The sequence below is a fragment of the Pagrus pagrus genome (genome assembly GCF_965226575.1).
Source record: "Pagrus pagrus genome assembly, chromosome: 13".
In the NCBI taxonomy this organism is placed as follows: domain Eukaryota; kingdom Metazoa; phylum Chordata; class Actinopteri; order Spariformes; family Sparidae; genus Pagrus; species Pagrus pagrus.
In genome coordinates this window covers 24161027-24178564 of record NC_140197.1, presented here as the reverse complement: position 1 = coordinate 24178564, position 17538 = coordinate 24161027, and the positions used below count along the sequence as shown (strand labels likewise).

Here is a 17538-nt window from a genome sequence, read left to right as displayed (position 1 = left end):
GCATTTGTGAGCTTCATTTTAAAATGAGACATCTGACAATTAAAAAAATATGATACATTAAAGAATACCTACTTACTATTTGTATTATATTGTTTTTTTCCAAAACTACTTTCTCAAACATGAGCCACAGGTTAACATGAGTGTGCAAAACGATTTAATGGAAAATGTTCCTTCAGTAATGTGTTATGTTAGCATTCATAAATGAATAAGGACATATTGAGTGCCACTGTACTCTCTGTAGACTTGAAAAAGTCACTTGGAGAGATTAAACTGACGATCACAATAGAATGAGAAGATATTGCAGCCTCTCTACGAGGCCAACTCCTTTAAATAGTCACTCTCACAAGGTCTCAAAAGGCCACCATTGCCACATGTCATCACTAGTGAAGTAAGGCTTCTCTGTTGCCAAAACAAGGCTCTGCAAATGTATTCCTGCATGAAATTACACAGAGACAACCGAGGCTCGCTACATGTAGAGGAGAAATCCCAGGTAGCCATGTACTGGTTGTGCTTCTCGGTGAAAGGCAGGCGAATGACAGACTGCTATTTTCTGGGCTGGATGGCGGAGTCCAGCAGGGTCCTGTCACCTGCAGTATATTATGACTCCCTGATTGATCCCACTTCATACTGACTGCTGCCCCATCACTCAGCCTGCAGGCTGCTCTGCCCAGTCACAGCTCCAGTCAGTGACACAGAAATAACAGATTGCTAAAGCCTGGTGTTTCATCAAGGAAGCAGGCACAGGCGCTGTGGTGGCTCCACTCTGACGGAGACAGATGCTGATTTTTGAATGTTTATTTTTTTTTCAATTTAACCTGAGTCTCTTCACTTTGGTTCAGTTTCATTTTGGTATAATTTTCTAACCCCTGTGACACTTGCCCAGGCGAGACACAAGCAAAGAATGTTTTGCAAAGCACATAAATCATAGCACAAGACTCAATAATAATTTATCAAGAGCATCATCAACCATATAACAGCATTCAAATCCACTCCATTAGCAATAGCCTCCTGACTGGCCTCTAACAGCCATAGTTTAGGAGGTTAATGGACCAGGAAATGAGAGTTTGTCGAGCTGTTAGTCTGTGCTCTTCTCTCCGTGGAAGGCATTCTGAATCTGTGTTGGTTGGGCTTCACACTCAAAAAGATAATCCAGCAATAATAAAGACATACTGTGATATTCATTCAGTGAATCACACCGTAGAGTCTCGGCTCCTCAGTCACTTTTTATTAAGCATGGAAGTAAATGCACATTTCGAAAAGTATGAATACAAGAAGACCGATTTCCATGGCTGTTGAAATGATTCATTTATACCTGGCATCGATTAGATGTCAATGATTCATTTTTTTCTCTCATTGTTTCCATTTATGGCTGTAAAAAAAAAAAGGGAAAAAAATGAACATGGAGAATAGTTTAGCTTTTTTGCTTTGTCAGATCAGCCCCCTCTGACTTTTTGCAATCACATCATATTAATGTATGAGCCCTACAACCCCAGGGAAGCTACTGTGAGCTTGTGAATAATAACTTTGTTTTCTCTCACGAATAGGCTACTAGCTTTGCAGAGATTATGTTTACAGTACTCATATAGTCAGTAAGAATCTGCCTATATCTGCGTACACATGTTTAATGTTAAAGCGTAACTGTGTTGTGTCTGCAGCTTTAATGCTGTCTGCGATCTCGCCACCATGTTCTGTTATTTTGTCAGTGTCCAGTTACTTGAACGCGGAGGTTTCCAAACTGTGAGACATGCAAAATTACTCAGACACTGATAACAATTTTTTTTAGATTTGGTGCGACTTTCACTTCTCAAGGATATAATTATCAGTACGTCTCAAATAAACTTCAGTGCTTGCCTGAGAATCAACATGTATTTAAGTTTTCTGAATTATCAAAGTAATCCAGTGACAGAGTCAGTGTCAAATCCCTGCTTTCTTGCGATGTCCCTGGTATCTTGACCATGTTTGCTGGTGTTCACTTTTGTCTGTTGAGCCACCACAGTAGCAGCAGTATCAGTACAACATTAACTCTGCAGTACTACTACAATAACCCAAAGAACTTATGTAAAAACAATCCATAAACTCACTACACACAGCATGTTTATGTTCATGTAAGGGAAAGGATGTACCCTGGAGAGCACAGTACTTACTGAGGAGTGTGTTGACACTCGGAGATGTTTAGTTGATGTCTGCAACAGTGTTGACAATTTCTACACAACAGCCCCCCACAGGCCTTTGATTACCTGTGTGAAAGCAGCGATATAATGCTCGTCATCTCCTTTTATTTGTAGTGGCTCATCATGGCAGCCAGCAGACAAAGAGTCCCCTCAGACCTCCGCTGCAGCTCTGTGGGTGACGGGCTACCTGGGGGCATGTGTAGGCTTTTCTTTACTCTTCGCACAATTACATTTGGTCTGTCAGTCTGTGTGTGTTTGTTTGTCCAAGAGCACGACACAAAAGGCACAATTTCAGCTCTCTTGTAATTGAACATGAAAAAAGCAGATACTGCCATCTGTTATGTCAAATGGACTGTATGCTGCACAGTTTGATCCACGAATCAATCAGTCATCTTTTTCAGCAAAATGTTGGCTTCTTTATAAAAAAAAAAAGGTGGTGACCCCCGCCTGATTCTGCCACTAAAACCCTCAAAAACAGTCAGTGTTAGGTTTGTCTGTTCTGGGCTACTGTAGAGAGGCTCATGCTAAGGTAAAGAAAACATGAAGAACACAGTTACGACTATCATATTCCCTTTCTGCCAATAGAGCCTGCTCAATACAACACCCTGGACCTTGGCTGTAAGGCGAGGGACTCGTTTTAGGCTGATAATGACCTTTGCACCAAATACTGCAGCAGAACTTTCCAAGAAGTACGATGTCGAATCCAACTGTCCAGCAACACACTCTGTCCCTTTCCCCCCCTCCCCATTCATGCCCTGTACCATGACTTTTTGACACATGTCTGTTTGGTTTTTAGACGTTATTTACAAATGAACAACAAACTACACTGTGGCCACAGGCAGATGTCCTGTTGCTTCCACCGTGCCTTTTTACTTGCTTAATGTTCATTTATCCACACCGGCAGCGTTTTCCTTCACTCCCCTCGGTTATTTTCCGATGTAATTGGAAACTGTGTGTATCTGTGTGCATGAATAAGATCACCATTTTTCTTGCTGGCCTCAAGCATGCTGCGTCTGTCTTAAATGAAAAAATATCCATCCGCTCTCAGGTCATCTCGCCTTCATAAATCTGTCATGGTCTCTGGACCTGTTCAGTGATTCTGTGTGTGTTCCCCTCAATCCGATCTGTCAAGTTCTTCCCAGTTTGAGATTTACTCCATTTCTCAAGATTACTTTAAGCTTTTCAGGGTTCACGTTTCTCGCGATTTAATTTGACAAAACTTTCCATAACTTGAAGGCATCCATATTCACCCTGCTGCTGTCTGGCTATACGTGCCACAGACAGCAGCTTCTTTCCTCAGGCTGAGAGTCTCCCAAATTCATCCTCCACACTCCACTATTAAAAGATGGTTTCATAAAAAGTTTTATTTTTATGACTTATACAAGCATTCATTTATATAATTTTTGTTTCCGTGAGTAGCATAATTGGACGACATCCTGGTCCCGGTTGTATAATGATAAATTAACTGAGTTTTGAGACCGCTGCATGGGACAGCATCTGTTCTGTAACAGAGTTTATTTGTCATAGGGTGGATTCTTCCTGCGTCACGTTCTTTTGCTACTTCATAAGCGGAGAAAATCAAGAGGGCAATGACTCCGTTAGCTGGAGAGCTGTTACTTATACAACCACATACTCTCAGATACACAAAAGTACAAAGTGTACCTCTAAATGCTTCTCGCTGGTGCACATTTTGAGAGATAGCTGGTTTTCAGAACAATCTTCGTCCGTTCGTTTTTTCCCTCGATGTCGGCGAGAGATAAAAAAAATGAGCTCATCTTGCTAATGTGAGGATGTGACGGTATAATATTCCGCTCTGGTCCTTGGGTAGCTTGTTGCAATGGAGATGACACTTGTAAGGAGCTGATAGGAAAGAGCTGCAGGGCAGAGATGTTTGGCTCACAATGTGATTTACCCATCGGATGTCTTCCTTTTTTAGTGTTAATTTAGTTTTGCGAGCCATATTTAATTAAGGTTTTTCCATATTCAAATGTGAGACAATGCACAAGCCATGTGTCACCACCTGCACACTCGACACGGGCACGCACGCACACACACACAAGTGCATTACTGAGCTAATGAGTGATCTTCCTCATGTTGACAGCGTGATTGGATGTGGGCTGGAGCATAGCAACAGGACCTCAGGGCAGGTTAGATGGCACAAAGACCCTCTTGTAGTCGTCTGTCCCTCCCTGTGAGCTCCTGGCACATTCGCTTGTCATGTGCTCCTCTGTGACAACAAGTCTCTCATGTCTTCTTCTTCTGCTATCATTCTGTGATTGTGTGTGTTCAACGTGAATCAGTGGTCACATTTGTTCGACCCTCTGTCAGTGATCATCGGCAATTTCAGAATGTTTGATCCATTTTTCTCTTCATCCAGCCCCATCTTTAACCTCCACGTGTGGTCAGACACAGTCAGACCGAAGCGAAGTCGCGTTTCTCTGAACTGACCCATCTGCAGTTTAAGTTAAAGTAGAATCTGCTATGAGCGTACACTTAAATCCTATAAATGTGTGTAAATTAACATAAAATTGAATTCAAATCTCAGAGAGCTGCAACAATTTGTTGATTTTATCTATTAGTCGGTAGTGAGAAAATTAACTGACGTCACTTTGGGGTCTGAACGTTTTCTTCATTTTCTGACATTTTATTGACAAAATGATTAATTGGTTAATGGTAAATAATCAGCAGAGTACCCGATATGAAAGTAATAGTTAGTTGCAGCTCTACTGTAGATGATTCACGGCGATGATCGTGTTTGTGCCGTCTGCCTGCTGAAAAAGCTGATGAGTTGACAAGATGTACTTTGGCCAGCCTGTAGTGTTTGCATGCAGGAAAGCAGTTGGCCAGATCTGTGCCGGTGATGTAATGAGGATGTTTGACCTGGATCGGATAATGTGTTGAGCCCTGACTGCTGCTCTGCACTGCAGTGCATTTCTAGGTTTGGCTGTTTCCAAAACCTGTGTTTCGACCCTGCCCCATGGCACCACCACCCGCCTCCGTCTTTTCCTAAACAGTCCATCTGTTTAAACTATTAGCAAACATTGTCCTTTTCATGCTCTTGCTGCTCTTGAGGTTGTTTTGTACCTGTTTTACCAGCTTTTAAAGGAGCTTTTTGTTTTTAAAAATACCCCTGATGGGCCACAGTTGCTGTGGAAATAGATGCGACCATGTGCACTGGACATAACACCGGATGTAAGTTATGGGCTTAATTTTACACGTGGCAGTTTTACTCTGGATGTTATTTATAAATGTTGGTGGCTCAGAGTGGGTGTGATAATGCATAGCCTCTGTCATGGAGCAGCTGGACTGAGGGAGCATGGAAGTGTAGCGGGGAGGCAGGGGAGAGGGCAGACAGTGGAGCCAGTTGTTTATTTTAGACATCCTTTATTGACCTCGACGAATAAAGAGGGCAGCATCAAGAGTGAAATGTGTGCTCATTTTGTTCAATCTTACCATTTCTTTGCAAACCACTTTTCAAAATAATTGTGAGCCTCAGGCAGCAGCTGTTATTTGGCTACCATATAAATAAACATCCGTCAGTAACGTAATTTATCTTTATATTGATTTCCTTTTTTTAACAATTAGATGATGCAGCTGTTTGCGTTCTTTGCCTTGTTTAAAAGAAAAACAACCTATGTTAAGTGTAATTTCATTTAGATTAAAGGTGCAATATGTAATTAGGTCCATGATTTTAGCTACTGTTAGCTTGTAAGCTCAGTTAGCTGTGCAGCTAGCTGGACTACCAGAGGAGTGTTGGTGTTTACACCACTAGCACGGGAGCTTTTAACTGCTGGGAGAACGAGGTTTTCAGGCCTGGGGCTAGCTGGTTAGCACGCTAACTGTATTAGATAACTTATCTCTTTAACACAGTACATAAACGTCTTTGACATAACGTCAAAACAATTAATTTAATAATTTTGGTTGATTTTTTTATAATGTTTTAAACTAATTTTCCTCCATGTTGCACCTTTTAAGGTGTGCGTTTTTTTGCTTTAACATATCTTTATGATTTAAATGTTGATTGCACAATTACGGCTATAGAATAATGACACCATCACTGTTGAGACCGGCTTCCTATAAGCCTTGCTTTGCAATTCTGTCTGCCAGCGGATATGAACTCTCAAAGGAAAATTAAGCTTGAGGGAAAGTCAAAAAGTTGTCTGTTTACACTTCAAGGAAGGAAAGAAATTAAATCAGCTAAAATGTTTGATTTGTTGCCCTTTTCTCTGCAGCATGTTATTGCCTTTTTTATGATTTCATCATGTCATCTACAGGATACCTAACATCTCTACTGAATATTATCGAAAGTGTCCCTCTATAGCTATGATACATAGTGATAGATGATTGAAACTATGAAGACTAGACACCCCGCGCGTATCACTTCATTTCAACATGCATGCATAGATTTTTTTAATACAAGGGACAGTAGACTTTGATTAGGGTCATGCCAACCAGTTCTACCTCCTGCGAGGCTGCGTGTGTGACTGCACCACAACAGCACTCCTCAGACTCATTATCATGCAATTCATGGAAAAGGCAACAAAAAGAGTCAGAGAGCTGTAGGTGAGTGAACGTGTGCTGTTGAAATCTCGTGAACTGATGATGAAATGATACTCTTTAAATCAAGGCACATTGTGCTATCTTTTGTCTGATTGCCGTTTTTGACTCTTTCTGCAGATGCTCCCATTTCCTGTCATACAATTTCAGTAAGAACAACATGAGGCGGCTGAACCAGTAGATAAATTGTGAAACACCACACACTGTATAATATTATCTCCTGACTGTCAACAGCAACTGGCCCAGACTAGAATAGACTCCCTCAAATTAGTCCTATCAGGTTGAGAGTCTCAACAAAAACTAATAATAACTGATTTAACTACAAAATAATTGACAATTGGCCAAACGATCTCAGTGTGCACTGCACCCTCGAAGTGAAATAAGCAGCCATTCGATTCACTCCATGTCTCTACAGTATGAAAACTTGCACAGACCCATTCTGTGGGTGAATCATTTCAGTTTCAACACCGGCTTCCAAACGTCACCCCACGCTTTCAAATAGTTGTCAGTAAAGTTAATTGACCTCAGTTGTAAATTAAACATGCCAAAACCCATGACTGGGTTTTTTAAAACACAATGAAAGTAGCTGCAGCATCACATGGCACGTTGTCTGTGTTTGCCCTTTTGATTCTGGCATTCACACGGCTTTGGTGTAAAGGAGAGAGGTAAGGTTGCTTTGAACGGTGGGTGGCACAGTTTCCTAACAGGAAGCACTTGCGTTGATGAATGGCAGTTTTTCCTCAGAGGAAAGAGTGGGTGACACCAGTTGGTGTTTAATTTCACTTTGTTCACATCGCAGCCAGTGAAATGAAGATGCTCTGAAAAACTTGGGGCATTTAAAAAAGAAAAAAGAAAAAAACAACAACTCTCAGCTGGGCTTTAAAAGACTCGTCACACTCTGCTAATATGTTGTGATTGTCACAAGCTAACTGAGCACGACAGAGATGTCGATTATGATTCGGGACCAATTCAGGAGGGATCGCAGTGTTGTTGCTGTTGCCTGGGTGGCTCGTGTTGTAATACGAAGCACACTGGCTCACAAGTGGAGCTCATTGGAACAGATCAGTCAGCAGAGGAGGATGTCTGCTACTTAGATTGTTTGGTCTGTCCTCACACAGTTGCCCAGAGCCTCTCCCTGTTTGGAGGCTCATGGTGTACTGAATGCTCTGTGTCTTTGGCAGGACAAACCAGGGAGGGCTTGGCTTAAAAGATGTCTTTTTGTTGACTTTGTTGACTTTGCTTGTTTTCCACCGAGAGCCGATTGACTCAGTTGGAGCTTTGACGTTTACTTCTGTCCTGTATTTCATTTGCTGCAGGAACCGATGAGTATTAACAGATGCTGTGATTGCGATTGATACATGATATATGTGCTGTTGTGACAAGACACTGTGAATCTGTCTCAGACCAAATAAACTTGTCCTGGTTAGAATCACACTACTCGGCCATTGAGGCAACAACAGGCGATGATTTAGTGCCCGCTGTAGTTGTTAAAAAGCAGTTCAACAAATGTCAAATAGGAATTTTTGAGGTTTTCAAGAACAACAACAGCAAGTTAAACACTCAAGATGGAAGTGGAGTTGCTTACTGTGGTTCCACAAAGAGAGAGAGAGGCTGACATGTATTATTCCCTGAAGCAAGTATGAGTATTGGGTTTTTACTTTAGTGTAAAGTGGATTGGTCTACACTAGGGGTGGGTGAGCTTCAGATTTTAGACTGTGATCGATTGTTGAAGGCGCCCACGATCTACTTTTCAGGCAAATCGTAGAGACTGCGATATTGAGTGTCCTCTTCTGTTTTGTAACTTCACACAACCACATTAACTAGAGGTTCATAATTGGGATTATACACAGTGTATGTCATTTCTGCTGCGATGGATCTCTCTATCAAAAGAAAAGACATAAGTAGCATGGGGGTTATTAGGATCCCCAGAACTCAAAAATGGACTCAAACACGAGGATCACACAAGAATACTAAAGTAAAAGTTTACTTGGTAGCTTGAAGTTTAGTGGCGGTCAGCGGATCAGACGAGGCAGACAATTGGAAGAAACAACAATGGCTGCAATGATGGAAAGCAGGTCTGCAATGAAAACTCGCAAATGGGTCGTGATCAACAAGGAGTATGAGTACTGAAATGACTGCTTGTGCAACTGAAAACAGGTGATGAGTGAAACTAGCGGGAAACTGAACAATAGCAGGAAGTCCGACAAGAGAAATGCAAGAAGGTACATAATAAAACAGAAAGTCAACTATCGTCCAATGTGAGTCGTCAAAGTTACAGTGACAGACGACAAAATTGCATTTCTCTGGGTTTAAACAATGGAAACATTTGGGATAATGCAAGTACACAAATCAACAAAATATATAACAAAGGTCGAGTCTTTTTTAGACATTTTAACGCAGAAATGTTACTTATTATGTCTTTAAATAGATCGCTCACCGACAGTCGCAACTTTGAACGTCAGAATATAAGGGTTGAATCAAATGGCGAGTACCCTTGTTTTAACTTGGATAGTTTTGTACAGTGATGTAAACCTTTTACCTGCACACATACAGTAGGAATAGATAGATGACCAGAAAGAGCTACATTCACCCTGTATGGGCTGGTATGGAGAACCCTGTACAGCTGGTTAGGACAGGGTTTGGATTTGTTTGTTTTTAGCAGTTGTGTAATGCTCGCTGGAAAGCCATTCTCATGATTTCTCATCCACCCATTCGCAACTCATAAATATGCCACGATTCTGCACAGTGGTTGAAAAAGAAAACCAGTGTAGTTGTTCCTTGCATCCTTGCCAGCGCTGTCTGAAGGGGCTGAGGGAGCTGACTGGTTTTGCTTCAACCTGATGTGGAGCTGCGGGTGGTTTGGTATCTGAGAGAGTAGAAACCCTGGAAGCTGGGGTGGATTCATTCACTTAACTGGCAGTTCACCAGTTGAGTGAAATGAGTGCCTGTCGTTGCCATGGTATTGGATTGGTTTGGATGCAGCATTCGGCGCTGCTGTGTGTGAGGGAGAGACGGAGAGAGAAGGAACGAGACAGGAAAAATCTGTTGGCAGTGCGGTTTGCAGTAAATTCAAAATTGGGCAACAAAAAGTGTGTGTGAGTGTTAGAACAGCTTTGGAGATTGAGCCAAGGCCTCTCTCCCTCTGTTGGAAGAGAATAGCAATAAAGATAAAAGAGAATGACAACTGATGATCTTTGAAGGGGGAGCCAAGGCAAAATGGGGTGTGTGTGTGTGTGTGTGTGTGCACTGAACTTCATAAATTTTTTTGCAGAGCTACTCTACTATTATTTTCACTGTCTTGAACCTCAAAATGCACCCATCCTTGTCCTCTGTGACAGTGTGAAGATGTTGGAGCTAAGGTAATAACCTCTCGAGAGCCTTCACCTCTCGAGTAGCATCACTCTGTTCCCAGAAAACCGAGCGCACAGTGCATCATTGTCACTGTTATGGGAAGAGAAGTGCATTAGTGAGCACTGATATGAATCCCATATCGTAGTGCTATAAAAACATCTGTGATAATTGCTGGTATCAGCACACATGACCTCTCCATCGCTGATAAAGGAAATCGAAGAGGGAGTTGTCCTTGTGCTTCGTAGCCTCTTAAGATTTATTTTTCCCTCAGTAATGAGTCAGAACACAACCAGGTGAGGCAGTATTTTGGGTTGAGACACAAGTTGATGCTGGTTATGCCACATGGATCAGTGCGCAGTGTCAGCAGGGCATGCAGACCTGTTGAAGAGGTCATAGTTTCAATCACATGACATAAGGGCTACATTTGCTTTGCCCAGTGAGACACTATTGAAGGAAATTGCTCAAGTGGGAGATAATTTTTAGGTCATGAGAGAGTTATTTTGAACAAACAAGCAGGATCGAGTCAAGGCACACACATCTAGACAGTAAAACATATTTGTGTGGAGGCTTCTGCCAGCATATGTGTTTCAGCTGTTCTGGAGTGGAGCTGTCTCCATCATGATAGGCCCGACTTCAGAGCAGAAAGTCATGGCTATCTCTCAGGCTGTAGTTCAAAACTTCACACAGCTGCTCTGACACCCACCAGCCTCTTGATTATAAACTGGGTCTGTAGACTATATACAGATCTCTGTTTTCAGCTAGACATGCACTATCACTCCATAAATGGACCAGTTCAGTGTTTCTAAGATGAATTGTGAGAAAAAGACAAAAAAAAAGAAAAAGAAAAAGTACATGTTACCACCTGGATTATATTTTTGTATATCTGGCTTGGCTGTTCTCATCAAGTGACTGCTGACATCTCACAATGTGGCGACAATCAAAATCAATGTAGCAAAACGAAAAAGATTGTGTATTATTTCATGCATTTTTCTTTCTTGTCAAAACCTGGTGCCTATATCGCTCATAATGCAACTCGACAATCAGCAGTTCAATCAGAGATTTTGGTGTTATGCTTCCAGAATTTATCAAAATTCTAGTCAGCGGTCCTTACCAACATCACCTCAAATGACATCAATCAGACTTTGCACGGCTCCGTCTGGATTCACAAAACGCTTTATGTAGTGGTACTCCACAATACCTGTAAACAAACTGTGATGTGTCAAATCAGTGGAGTTCCCCTTTAAAATGATCGACCACATAGAAAGTTAGAGCTGACATGGCTGCTAACCCTCATGGGGCAGTTAATGTCATCATTTTGCTCAATTGAACATCAAGCCTGTGTTTTAAAATGATCCACTCTGGAGACCTTTCAGTTTCTGAACAAAAACAGACAACAACCCTGGTTTAGCGAGTGCAGAGGGCTGACACAGAGACAAAATGATGGGTTTTTAAATTAAACCAACTCAATGTGCTCAAACTCTTTGACCGACTGTACTTGCGTGAGTCTACACACACGGTGCAACAAGGGATTATTACAGACACTTTCGGTTTTACCTCCAAATAAAGCAGTAGCTAATCTGGCCGTACTGCCGGCCGTCTGACGGTCAGCCTGTCCGATTGGCTGACTGCTTATTTTGTGTTTATACCTCTTAGTGATGTCACCATGTTATCATGTGCAACGCCAGTACAACCAAGCAAAGAAACTGAAAGAAGGAGTTGCAATAAAGAATAGTTTTTCTTTAATTATAGTATAGCATATTTCTGTCCACATCTCTACCAGCTCTCATCAGTTCGTGCTGTTGTTTGCCCAAAATATATTCTTAATTGCAACAGCTTCAAGAGCGATGCATAACATCAGTAAGAGAGCTTCACTTGTGTACTTTGTAGCCCTGGGAAGTCTGATATGTTACATTATTATTTTAACATGTCCAAGAAAACTGGAATGAATGAAATCTGTTCATTGGACTTTCCCTTTCAGTCTCTATAAAGTTTCTTGTTAATGCTCTGGTCCTTATGAAAAAGAAAAAGATAGCTTCCTCAGAAGCACCCAAAGTTGACTCATTTCCTCTCTCTCTGTCTCTCTCTCTCTCTCTCTCTCTCTCTCTCTCTCTCTGTCTGTCTCAGGTTTGTGGTGCTCCTCTTTAGAGTTTCCTGCTGGTACATGGTAACGCAGAGCTGAAGGCAAGAGGTAAGGTGGATTTTCTTTTCTTTCTCTTTCAACCTGCTGTGAAGTTAGTGGTACAATGGGCAGTGTTGAGAGTTTCCTGTGAAGGGATTTCAAAACTACCACTGCAACAATAGAGAAATCCTGTAAATTACAAATGGAGATCAGCAGATTTGGGTTGTACCATACAGAGAAAAGTGACAAAGGAAGAGAGTGTTTAGTTTTCATAGTTTTGTCTCAGGTTTACGGCGGGGCGTGTGGACGTTGCGGTTATTCAGAGTGAAACAGCTGCAGGGAAGCATCTCATCCTCCTGCTGGAGGTGCTAATGGTGGGCAATTAGCACCTGGAGCCTCCTCCTTAAAGGGCTGTTAAAGAGACAGACGGACCAGTTTGTCTTACCGTCTTTTGGCAGCACAACAAACACAGTTTAAAGCTTTAGCTCCCAGCATGCTCTCCGTGTCTGTGTAATACTGGATGGTACGGAAAGCAGAAAGAGGTGGTTGAAAAGGATTCATGCTCTTCCTGTTCGGTTCCTCCTCCAGTCAGCTGATGCGAGTGTTGATGCTCGCTGCTGATGCCCTCACAGATAAAACATGTGCACATTACTCATTTGATAAGTGCTTAATTGTCTTTTGAAAAACAGCTATTCAGTTTTGCCTTTGCACACACAATATCTGAGAACAACCTGCATGTTTACACCACAGCGGAGATACAGCAACAGAGGAGTTACGCTTGTGTTGGTGAGTTTACAGCTCGTTGTTTCACGTAGGGAAAGTGTCCAGCTAGGTAACATTAAATAATTTGATTACATTACTGGGTTTGTTAATGAGTGCAGGTGTGACACAACATACCTGATATTTTTTTAGTAGCAGAGAGTTTGAATAAAGACATCACAATTTCCAGCGTTAAAATATGGTGATCTGAAGTTGTCGTGCACAATTTTAATGAAATAGCAGTAACATTAAATATTATTTGATCAGTTCAGGCAAATTTCCTTCAATTTTTTGACACTTAAAAGGCCCCGTAAAATCATCTGCCGAGTGCGGTTGATGTGATTTCAGCTCACCGTTTACTGAAGCAGACTGTCCGAATTTTATGGATCAAAGCTTTTTCTCCATGGTGAGCCGCTCATACAAATACTAAAGCAGTGTTGTAGGTGCATGAATGTTATTGCCTTCTGAAGTCTGCGCTTCAGTCTGAAGTCTTCATTGTATAAGAACAAGCTGGAGGGTCAAAGGTCAAAAGTTCAGGAGATATTTAGAGCGATATGAATGGATGAGCATTACCATAGCCTGACAAGATTAGTGTCAACAGACGCAAAGACCATAAGGAGTGGAATTATCTTTCTAAGCTCATCTCACCTCGACACAGCGATTGTAATGTGGGCGCAGTTACGAGGCTTGACTTGCCATGGCTCTCACACATGGACGTGCTTTGCCTGACGATCAGATAAGAGGAGATGTTTGCGACATGGTTTGGGAGTTTTTCATGAAATTGATTTATTATCCTGCCAGCTCATGGCGTCATTAGAACGATGACTGAAGGTCAGTTGTTCGAGTCATGAGATCCTCTTAAATCCAAAGTGGTTTCTTTTCGTGCAGGGAAGCGGCTTCCTGATTTTTATGCAATGCCCATGACAAAGTGCCCAGTTACAAATCAGTGTAACGTTTAATTACTGAGTCGCCTCTGTTCTTCTTTAAATAGGGAAAGTAAAGGAAACGTCTTCAAGTTTAGCAGCAGCAGTGTGGAAATGGCTTGTGGCTATTTTGGATGTCGTAAACTGGAGTTTTTAATAGAGGAAATGAGCCAGAGAGATAAAGTGAAAGAGAAACAGACAGAGATCCAACAGATCAGGTCTGTTTGTTTCAATTACATAAACACTAATACACAAAAAGATGAACACACTCTCAGGGAGAACCACTGACACCTCAAGCACCTACCAATACACACTAACACGCACACACGTACACACATACACCACAAACTTCCCGCGTACTCATATCGCTCAGTCTTTTACTGACAGTGACTCTGCCACTTTTGAGAAGGGTGAGTGGGTGTGTTGACTGGAAACAAGCAGCATTGACCTGCCACAAAGTCACTAACACTCAGCGTGGAGCTCTTGGGTCCTGTGGAAGCCCTTAAAGGATAAGTTCACCCAGATATGACCCCGATGTCATATCTGTGTGAAGTTCAAACGTTTCACAGCAAAACAGCAGTCTTCTAAATAACTGAAGTCGATGGGGACTTGATTTAAAATATTTTTTTTTTTAAAAGTCTCCATAAGCCCCAAGATCAGAAATTTAGTTGACAAGACAATATTTACACTCTTGATGCATCGTCAAGCATTTGCACCCAGCGTATCCAGCAGCTACTCTGATGATTTCTGCTTTAAAAGGCGTCGCAATAACATCTTTTCAAACCAATTTGGGTTCCTGAGGCCTCTGGAGAGAAAAGAAAGTTAAAGTCTTAACAGACCTGCAGAGACAAGTCACAGTTGCTGTTCAAGGGAGGGGTTAGTGAACAAGCAGGCAATTGAAAGTGAAAGTTTCACAGTTTCCTTAAATGATCTCTTTTTTTTCATCATCATTTTCTTTAAGCTGTGTTTGCTGCTCTCGAATTAATAACAAACCCCCCTTTTTTTAAAACAATTTCCCCCTAGGGGATAATAATGTATTTCTGATTCTGATTCTGATTATTAAAATCAATTTCAGGGTGTTGAAGATGGCAGTGTGGATCCAGGCCCAGCAGCTCCAGGGAGATGCTCTGCACCAGATGCAGTCTCTGTATGGTCAGCACTTCCCCATAGAGGTGCGACATTATCTTTCCCAGTGGATAGAGGGCCAGCTGTGGTGAGTTGCTCTGCAGCACCAACTGAATAAATGTGTGTGTGTGTGTGCGTGTGTGCATTTGTGTACAGTTATGCCCACATATATGCCTGCACAAATGTTTGTGCTGCATGTTTTTCCATGAGTAGATCTGTTAAGGGAAATCTGGATACAGCGTCAGAGGCGGCGCCCCATTCAGTCTTATGAAAGCTGTTCAGTGGCGCGTGAAGCCAAACGTCCTTCCTGGGAATAAAATTAACTGGAATTAGCCCTCCACTCCTCTAGACGTTCCAGATGTTATCGGTCCAATTGGATCAAATTATGAAAGTGTAATGAGTCATTTCGCCCGGGTTGTGACTCTCAAGAAATGTTGTCAGCCGCTTCCTTCACACAACGTACGTCTAATGAGCTCCTAAGCCTGGCGCTATTCCCAGGGGCTTGGCACATTTTTTGTCCCCTTTTTTCAACTGTTATTTTCAACTACTTAGAGTTATTTTTTTAAGCATGTGTGTTTATTTATGACTGTGTTTCTTATTTGTCTTGCCTGCATGTATGTGTGTGTGTGTGTGTATGTGGCTGTTAGGGATACCATAGACCTGGAGAACCCACAGGAGGAGTTCAAGGCTAAACGCCTGCTGGATAGTCTGATCCAGGAGCTGCAGAACAAGGCCGAGCACCAGGTGGGAGAGGACGGCTTCCTACTCAAAATTAAACTGGGACACTACGCCAGCCAGCTCAAGGTAAATATTTTGGAAACATACCTCACATATTGTGAGAAGAGCACTGCACTGAAAGTTCATTACAATGTTTATGGACTTTTTCCCACCTTTTCCTATTCATGCTGCCTGTCTGATAGACAGATTTGTTGGTTTGCTAGTATATGAGATATAAAAATATATGAGAGGAAAAAAATATTGGAGCATGAAGTGTCTACGCTTCATGCAGTAAAAAAAGAACAAAAAAAACTCTGGAGGAGTTTTGAAGTGAGATCATAAAAATTCCACCTGCACAGACAGTAGCCACGTTTTCAGCAAACACTCACATTTAAAGTTTTTCCAGTCTGAGAATAATAAAAAGTGACTCGACTCAGAGCCCCTGTCACCGTAGGTCTTAGGAAGAGCAAGCAAAGCACACAATGTTTTAAGAACAGGTTGTATCCACCATGAGGAAAACAAGAGGACGGCCCAAGTGAGGGTGTTGGTAGCCAGCCAGCGCTGCTATTTATGATCGAGCTCCCTGTTCACAGATCCGTTCTTCTGTTTGTCTTCTCCCCTCCCTGAAACCAGGCAGAAAAACAGGGGGAAGGGGGCTGGCTGCGTGGAATCAAACTGCAATCCTGAATTCCTGCCGCTCAGTTTTGTGAACATACAGATGTGGTTGAATGTGATATATGAGATGTGGCCTGTATGTGTTCTGTTACTGTTCTGTTAGATTCTCCTTTACCTACACAACTTCAACAATGTTGACACCCTGTGCTCCTTTTCTCACCGTAGTCTGGTTTGTTTACTGAAAGCAATTCTGGTTTAATGCAGCTACATTCTTCCACTTATGGCAGGAAACAACAAGAATGTCATCAACTGACTGCAAACAGTATTTTCAAACAGAAAGTGAAACCACAAACATCAGTCATCATCGGTAAAAATATTACTGTAACTCATAAACACTGTTGTGTGTGCGTGACAATGTGTGTGTATGCTAATGAGTCATGTGGCTATATGAAGTGCACTGTTCATCGGAGATGAGTCTCATTAGGCTCGTCTAATGGGTTTTAGTGTCTCTGCGCGTTGACTCGGGAACTTAGCGAGCTTCCTTGATGCGGCTAAATTGGTGAGTCCTGTGTGCAGCAGCCACTCCGCTCGTCAGGAGCTAACAAGCCTTAACACAGCACATGTGGTCCTTGTCTTTCAGAGCACGTATGACCGCTGTCCTCTGGAGTTGGTCCGATGCATCAAACATATCCTCTACACGGAGCAGAGGCTCGTCAGAGAGGCCACCAATGTGAGTAGGATGCATGCGCGCGTGTGTGTTGTAAAATGCATACGCAAGCTGACACCTGCATGCACGCTTGTTTGTTTACACTCGGACATCCCCACTGAAATATAAACCTCGCACACCTGCGGCTTCCCCATGCATTATTCATTTGATAGTCTTCGCAAAGCCTGCAAACACAAACAGAAACTCAACTACATAATGGTGACTGATTCATAGATTGGGTAATTGGGTAACTACTCTCTGTTTTCTCCATTTATCCCCCCGGGGTCTGCAGATTCCCTTGAATTATGCTAAATATAAAACCTGCAGTCGGTCATACCTTCTCAATCATGCTGTTAAACAGCCTGTAAAAGTAAACCTTTTGTATTTCTCCACTGTAACACCACAATAAGGAAGGAAGTCAAAATGGAAGTCAAATATTTCACGGTTTATTACGAGCGCTGAGTTATAAAACCATAAAGCCAGCAGTGCATAAAA

General features: G+C 42.1%; 1 protein-coding gene across 1 annotated transcript in view; it reads left to right on the top strand.

Annotated features, from left to right (window-relative positions):
* The first annotated feature begins 13983 nt into the window (after positions 1-13983).
* Positions 13984-17538, top strand: part of stat5a (signal transducer and activator of transcription 5a) — a 15575-nt gene continuing 12020 nt past the window's right edge. Inside the window, exons 1-5 of the mRNA XM_084372187.1 lie at positions 13984-14098; positions 14956-15093; positions 15653-15809; positions 16978-17067; positions 17278-17282. Coding sequence (XP_084228313.1) covers positions 13995-14098; positions 14956-15093; positions 15653-15809; positions 16978-17067; positions 17278-17282 — 494 coding nt within the window. The 5' untranslated portion in view covers positions 13984-13994. The remainder of the gene's footprint in view (positions 14099-14955; positions 15094-15652; positions 15810-16977; positions 17068-17277; positions 17283-17538) is intronic.